General features: G+C 44.1%; 1 protein-coding gene across 1 annotated transcript; it reads left to right on the forward strand.

Moving 5' to 3' along the window:
• Positions 1 to 1,807: 1,807 nt before the first annotated feature.
• Positions 1,808 to 5,960, forward strand: TXNIP (thioredoxin interacting protein). The gene is made up of 8 exons (XM_007459347.1): positions 1,808 to 2,309; positions 2,833 to 2,905; positions 3,012 to 3,159; positions 3,376 to 3,478; positions 3,612 to 3,868; positions 3,970 to 4,126; positions 4,240 to 4,391; positions 4,521 to 5,960. Exons 1-8 carry the CDS (start codon positions 2,060 to 2,062, stop codon positions 4,554 to 4,556), a joined length of 1,176 nt encoding a protein of 391 aa, XP_007459409.1. The 5' UTR covers positions 1,808 to 2,059; the 3' UTR covers positions 4,557 to 5,960.
• The last annotated feature ends 1,478 nt before the right edge of the window (positions 5,961 to 7,438 follow it).

Below are 7,438 nucleotides of genomic sequence, written 5' to 3' on the forward strand. Positions count from 1 at the left end.
TGTGTGTGTTTTCCAGTAGTCTTGATGCCTGATTTTTGAGCTTGCTTGATGGTGGGGTTGAGTTGTAACTTGTTAGCCTTAGAGTGTCAACCCAGTTAGGGCGTGTGAGGAAGGAAGAAGGATCTTTCACAGCAATGAATCGCTGTCTTTTTGCTGAGCGGGTAGGATTTCTGGATATTCTAATGCTTCTTATTTACTTCCCCATCTCAGTCTTGGGAACATTGTCTTTCTCTTTCCAGCACAAGAAATGAAGTCATCTCCTGATTCCCCAACAAATGGGAGGGAATCAGGAATCAAAGACAAGGGAGAAGAATCCCTGTATCTCTGCACACAAGTTTTTCTTATTGCATTTATGAAAAATTTCTCAGGAGTCGGTTCCTAAGGCATCTCATGGCCAGCTAAGGAAAAGCCCATCTGACAGAGAGACAAATGACAACACAGGACGAAGAGTCAAGGCTTCTTTTAGCAGGAATATATAGTGTGCTAGTGATCCTTCTGTTTCCTCCTCCCTTTCTCAACAATTTCTAAACAGCTTAGGGAAAAAAACAAAACACAATAAAAAACGAAAAACTTTTCAAAGGGGAATGCTTCTTTCAAACAGGAATACGGCCACCTTTCCTCGGACACTTTGGTTACAAACAAGAGAACTTTCTTGCTTTTAACTAATTTGAAGGCTGTGAGGAACACAGGAAGCAGATTTAGGGATGTACCTTTGATTTCCTAAGTTGGAGAGCGGACGAAGACAAGAAAGAGTTAAAGTAACGGGGTGGGGGGGAGTGAAAAGAGTGAAGCACCCTTTTTTTTTTTTTTTTTTTTTCCTTTCCTGGAGAAGCGGGGAGTGAGAGATAATCAGAGCCTAAAAAACATACTTTACTAAAGAGGTAATGAGGTAACTGGCGGAACATAAAGTGTTCCCCAACTTTGCAATTAGGAACTGAAGAGATGAGGGGATAAGCAAGAGGACGTGGACACGCCCGCACTGTTTCCGGTCCCAAGAACAGAGTGGAGGGCGCATGGGCTGAGGCACACAGCCCTGAGCCCGGGGGCTAGAAAGGGAGGGAGAAGGCGGATCAGTCCCACATACTCGCTTTCCTGTGAGCGCTGAAGAGAAGTTAAAATTTTGTGACAAGCTCTCTTTTCCTTCCCACACAGCAGGTTTTTTAGGGGGTGGGGTGGGGTGTTGTTTGTTGGTTTTTAAGAGGTACGGGGCAACAGAAGGACAAAGGGGATGTTCCTGAACAGTAACAGCGGCACTCCCTGTCCTCCGCCCCGATCCTAAATTATTCTGGAGCTCTGGGATTGTTTTTCACACGACTTGCGATTTGTGAGTCGGAAATAAACAGTTGCCTCTAAATTAATTGCATTGGCTGAGGCTAGGCACGAAATTCCCTCATAAGCACATTTTCCTTTTACCTCAAAACATCGCTGGCACCCCAAAGGTATCCTTCGAAGGACTCTGGCCTCGGATAAATTTTAGGGTCTGCGAAGCCTTCCTTCCTTTGGGCCCAAGGGAAGCCGACCCACAGCCCCTCCGACCCACAGCCCCTCCGACCCCTCCTCCTGGCCCTGCAGCGATGCACAACAACTATTTTCCCCGCCAGGAGCACACTGTGTCCACGCGCTGCTGCGACCTCACTGATTGGTCGGGCTTCTGGTAAACAAGGAACGGGCAGCCAATGGGAGGGCTGTGCACGAGGGCAGCACGAGCCTCCAGGCCAGCGTTCGCGTGGCCCTGCCTGCCGGGCTACTATATAGAGCAGTTTCCGGCTCTTAGTTGCAACTCTCCTTTCGTCTCTTCAAGCGGTGTGCTTTTGGCCTTTCTGCAGAGATCCGGGGCTCTCTTCCAGCTGTTAAGAGGAAAGAAAGAAAAGAAAAGGTTTATTTTTCTCTTGAAATCCCTTGGCCTAAGCCGCAGCTTACAATTTTTTTGGACATCTTATCGAAAATTTAGTAAAGGATTGAAGAGTGAAATAATTTTAACTTATTGGTAAGGGTCCTTTGATTTGGGGTTCTGTTTTTCCTCCCTCGTTTTTAACTCTTAAGCCAACCCAGCCCGATTATGGTGATGTTCAAGAAGATCAAGTCTTTCGAGGTGGTCTTTAACGACCCCGAAAAGGTGTACGGCAGTGGGGAGAAGGTGGCTGGCCGGGTGATAGTGGAGGTGTGTGAAGTCACTGGAGTCAAAGCTGTCAGGATCCTGGCTTGCGGAATGGCCAAAGTCCTGTGGCTGCAGGGATCCCAACAGTGCAAACAGACATTGAACTACCTGCGCTACGAAGACACGCTTCTCCTGGACGACCAGCCAACAGGTGAGTGACCCAGCTGTTTGCTGGAAGGTGAAAGCTGATTCGAGAAGAGAATTGATACGAATAAATGGAGCCTACAGTGTAGATTCTAAGTTGCTCAGGTTGTGTGGTTTGCATTTTGTGTGGCTTCCTTATCTTTTTTAGTTTTAATTTGCAAACTCCTCCCACCCGCCACCCAAAAAAGGGTGATGTGTGCAGTTTCTTATGGTGCTGTGTTCTGTAGGTGATCCTGAGGGATGTTGCCTTAGCTATTGAAAGATTTTCTGTGTGCATAACTTGTTTATTCTGTTTGCTTCCTGTTTGAGATGATAGTAGCTTAACTGTCCTGGTTGAGCCTTTGAGCACTGCAGGGCTTTGCAACTTTTTGGCCCAACGAAATGCATCAGAATCTCTCGTTTAAGAACATAAAGGATGAAAATGGGGGTTCTACAATACTCTTGTATGCTGCCCAAGAATTCCATATCGCACAAATGCATTTTAAGTGTAACAAGAAACCTAATGGCTACTCGCTTTTCTCTCCCTTCAGGTGAGAATGAGATGGTGATCATGAGACCTGGAAACAAATATGAATACAAGTTTGGCTTTGAGCTTCCTCAGGGGTATGTATCAGCTAAATGCATCTGTGGACTTATCTTCCCCTTGTTTGATCACTTACTCTTCTTGGAGAGCATTTTTAAATTAATTGTTTCTTTTTTCTTGATAAAGGCCTCTGGGAACATCTTTCAAAGGAAAATATGGGTGTGTAGACTACTGGGTGAAGGCTTTTCTTGATCGCCCCAGCCACCCAACTCAGGAGACAAAGAAAAACTTTGAAGTGATGGATCTAGTGGATGTCAATACCCCTGATTTACTGGTGAGGTTCATTTTAAGATTCTATTCTTCTGGGTTTCAGGGATAATAAGTCAAGTGTCTAGGGCATTAGAGTGAAGCCCCTCAGGGAATCAAGTCCTAAGTCATCAAGGTGGGAGGGAAAGCTGCCTATTCTAAATTAGCAGTGGAAAGGAAAGAGAAGCAGAGAAAGGATCTCTAGGAATTCTCAAAACACGTTTTTCTTCTCCATTCTACATAGGCACCTGTGTCTGCTAAAAAGGAGAAGAAAGTTTCCTGCATGTTTATTCCTGATGGGCGGGTGTCCGTCTCTGCCCAAATAGACAGAAAAGGATTCTGTGAAGGTAAGGATCTAGTGCTGAAAATGGGAGACTATTAAAACAGGAACTGTGGGTTTGGGGGTGAGGGCAGGAGACAGGGACAGATGAAAAGTCATCAACTGTACTAAGCATCAGTTTTCATCTTTCTCATTGCTAGGTGATGAGATTAACATCCATGCTGACTTTGAGAATACGAGTTCCCGCATCGTGGTCCCCAAAGCTGCCATTGTTGCCCGCCACACTTACCTTGCCAATGGCCAAACCAAGATGCTGACGCAGAAGTTGTCATCGGTCAGAGGCAATCATATTATCTCAGGAACTTGCGCATCATGGCGTGGCAAGAGCCTTCGGGTGCAGAAGATCAGGCCTTCTATCTTGGGCTGCAACATCCTTCGAGTTGAATACTTCTTACTGGTGAGTGGGTGGGGCTGGAGAGAGAAATTGTTCATCTGTCAGAACAATAGTGGTGTTTTCTCCAGATCTCCAGTCTAACAAACCGCCGTCTCCTTTTCTAGATCTATGTTAGCGTCCCTGGCTCCAAGAAAGTCATTCTTGACCTGCCCCTGGTAATTGGCAGCAGGTCAGGCCTCAATAGCCGGACATCCAGCATGGCCAGCCGAACCAGTTCTGAGATGAGTTGGGTAGATCTAAACATCCCCGATACCCCAGAAGGTGAGCTAGACCTAATGTCTGTTCTTCCTCTCTGGCCTGCTTGGGTTTGTAAAATTGGTGATGGTCAAGCATTCCTCGGCCAGGCTTCTTATCCCCATACTTTCTCTTTCTAGCTCCTCCTTGCTATATGGATATCATTCCTGAAGATCACCGATTGGAGAGCCCCACTACTCCTCTGCTAGATGACACAGATGGTTCTCAAGACAGCCCTATTTTTATGTATGCTCCTGAGTTCAAGTTCATGCCACCACCTACTTACACTGAGGTGAGAATTGTCATTTTACCACTACGTTTGCCCTAAGCCTACTATAGGAAGTTGACTTGGAGGGATTGCTAATCTGGGTTGTTCTTTTAGTTCTCACCCAAACTAAAATGTTTTCTTTCTTCTTCCCAGGTGGATCCCTGCATCCTCAACAACAATGTGCAGTGAGCATGTGGAAGAAAAGAAGCAGCTGTACCTACTTGTTTCTTTTCATCTCTCTTCCCGGACACTTACTTTTTTAGAGACTCAGCAGTCTCTACAGTGGGGTACCGGTCCACCTCAGCCTCTGACTCTCCAGTGTAGGAGGTGATCAGCATGCAATCTCCTGGGCTTTAATGGGTGCGCACTCGTCCTCAGCCAGTGAGATGTGATACGGGGTATTTTGCTGGATGGGTTTAAAAACATACTAGAAAAATTCAGGCCAATCCCATTTTCTTAAATCTCTTTGAAATTTGAGGCATTTTCAGTAGTTTTGAATAAGGGGTAGAAATGGCCTCCTGGCATGGTCTTCCCAGTGTTTTATGGAGGGGATTATAGATTGGTATAACAATAGACCTTGAACCTCTGCCATGTAGAGGAGAGCCAATTTAGCAAACCAGGAAAATGAAAAGGAAAAAAATCACGGCCAAAACTTTGGGAAAAGGATGTTCTTAAAATCGTTGTTCCACTTTGTTTGTACACTTACAGAAAAAAAATAAAAATAAAAAAGCCCTCTAGAGCTGATTTGGTTTGGACTTTGGAGTGAGCTTCCCATGTGGATTAAAGGGAAGAAGCTCAAAGGTTGTCTTTGTTCAGAAAGTACTTTAATCAGGTATAAAGCGGTAGTAACTGTGCCCCACCAAAGGTCTTAAAAGCCATTTTTAGAGCCTATTGCACTGTGTTCTCCTGTTGGCAAACATTTTCACGTGGGAGAATGTGTTTTTCTTTTCATGTGACTCCTTGGAATTGATTCTGAGGTGATGTTCTTAGCACTTTAGTTTGTGTCAAATTTGCGATTTTTTTCCTTTCTCAAGTGTAAGCTAAAACTGGTCTACTATGTCTCTAGGGGTAAGCACAATGACAAAAAAAAAAGTGTTACTGCTTTTGAGACTTTGTCCTAGTGTACAGAATTCTGCAATTCTGACACTCTAATTATATGAGAAGGGTTGCTGCTATCAGCCTTGCCCACTGTGACTTCTCCAAACCCAAGGAGGAACTCTAGATCAAAATGCCCCAACACTGTGATCAGAGCATACAGATGTTGCCATGAGAAAGTAGAGGGCAGGTCTTCACAAAAGCTGTGCGGGCTCCCTTCCTGCCCAGTGTTAGGAGACAGGGATGTTGACAGCCCCTCTCTCACTGCAGCCTCTAGCACTTGCTCAGTCTCCCTCAGCCTTAGCACTTTGTTCACTGTCCTGTGTCAGAGCACTGAGCTCTAGCTTCCCTTTCCTGAGAAAGTATGTGGGCTGAAGGTGGTTTCATTCTCTTGTTGTTTTTTAATTGTATATCTTTTTGTATGACAAAAACTATATTTTGTACTTAACCAGATATATTTTTTCACCCCAGGTGGGGGTATTCTTTGTAAAAAATAAATAAAGTTTTTTTTAATGGCAAAAAAGTTTGTTTTCTTGTCTCTGAGATGGTGTTGAAGATGTTATTAGAAAGAAAATGTGCCCAAAGGAGGTTTCCCCCTACTTCACAATTCACATTGTTGAAAACCTTGTAGAGAAACCATTTCCTATTGACCGTAATGGATATAGTCAGAATGCGGGTTGGTGGGGTGAAGAGGGAAGGAATTTGAGCTACATTGTCTTTTGTTGAATTCACTAAAGAACTGTAGTGGGATCTTCTGGTGGTCCAAGCTAGTTTTCTACATCTATAGTTAATCATTACTAAATTCCTTCAACTTTGGAGTGCATGAAGCTTTGATTTTTGTTTTGTTTAATGAGCTCTTGAAATACAGGGAAATGAAGTTTGTGAGGGGATTTGGAAGGAAAAGGTTATGGGTCTTTTTCATAATTTGGTTTCATCATAGTTTCTTCCCAGTATAAGCCTGCTTTATATGCAGGAAGACATAATACAGGACATAAGGATTTAGAGTTATGACCATCAAGTTATTTGAAGGCAGCTACCGTTTCTTTTATCTCTGCAGCTCCCATTACAGTTCGTATCCAAGTACACGATGATAACGTAGTAAATGTTTGCTGAATATTCAAACCAGCCCTCATTCCTTATGATATGCTTCAGCAGTTTCTGTTACTTCCTTGTAGGTAATAACAGATTGATGGCGCAATTCCACCTCTAATTGAAATGATTTTTATTATTCCGAAAGGAGTGACTAGGAGTGACTAGTGATGAGAAACCCTGAGATGGCAGAGGTTAGCGTACGTTCTGATTTCTGGTTTATTTAAATCTGCAGACAAATCTAGTCCTAGCCCTTATTTGGGGGTTGGCTTTTCTATGGACCTCCACATAGTAATTCCAGAGCTCAGGCTCCTGGAAGTTCATAAAATCAATGTAAATTGAACAGAAAGAAGGATTGAAAAGATTCTTTTCCACTTCAATCTTTGTCTGCATCTATCTTTCATTCTCAGCAGCTCTTTTGCTCTCTCCTGGCCGTTGTCGTTTTTTTTTTTTTAACCAAGGTGTCAGTCTCTAGCTCTGCTGCCATCGTGTCTGTGACCTTTACTCTCACCTCTGCCTCCTTTTCTTACCTGTTCAAGAATTTAGTGCCTCCGCCCTTTTCAACTCTGTGACCAGGAAACTAAGTCAAAGTTGATGGAAAAGTTTTTCTGGAGCTTGTTTTGCAGGGACTGGAGGGATAGAGCAAGGACAAGAGCAGGCCAGAGGGCAGGACAAAGAGATGGAGAGACCATGGAGCACAAAAGCCTGGTTGTTTGTGTATACAGCCTGGCTACTGGTACCTGATATGAGAAGGGGATGGAGAGGGTAGATAACTTACACCCAAGGTCTGATAGAGATTTGATCCTTGAAGGGCCAGAACATATGCACCTCCTCCTGATACCCTAATACCTCAAATCCAGCACTGGCCAACTGAACTTTCTGTAATG

Source organism: Lipotes vexillifer, unplaced genomic scaffold (assembly GCF_000442215.2).
Source record: "Lipotes vexillifer unplaced genomic scaffold, Lipotes_vexillifer_v1.1 scaffold773, whole genome shotgun sequence".
NCBI lineage: Eukaryota > Metazoa > Chordata > Mammalia > Artiodactyla > Lipotidae > Lipotes > Lipotes vexillifer.

Coding starts and splice junctions, on each gene's coding strand:
- TXNIP (XM_007459347.1), top strand. CDS start 2,060: ATGGTGATGTTCAAGAAGATCAAGTCTTTCGAGGTGGTCTTTAACGAC. Junction 3,160..3,375: donor TCAATACCCCTGATTTACTG/GTGAGGTTCATT, acceptor CATTCTACATAG/GCACCTGTGTCTGCTAAAAA. Junction 4,127..4,239: donor CATCCCCGATACCCCAGAAG/GTGAGCTAGACC, acceptor TTCTCTTTCTAG/CTCCTCCTTGCTATATGGAT.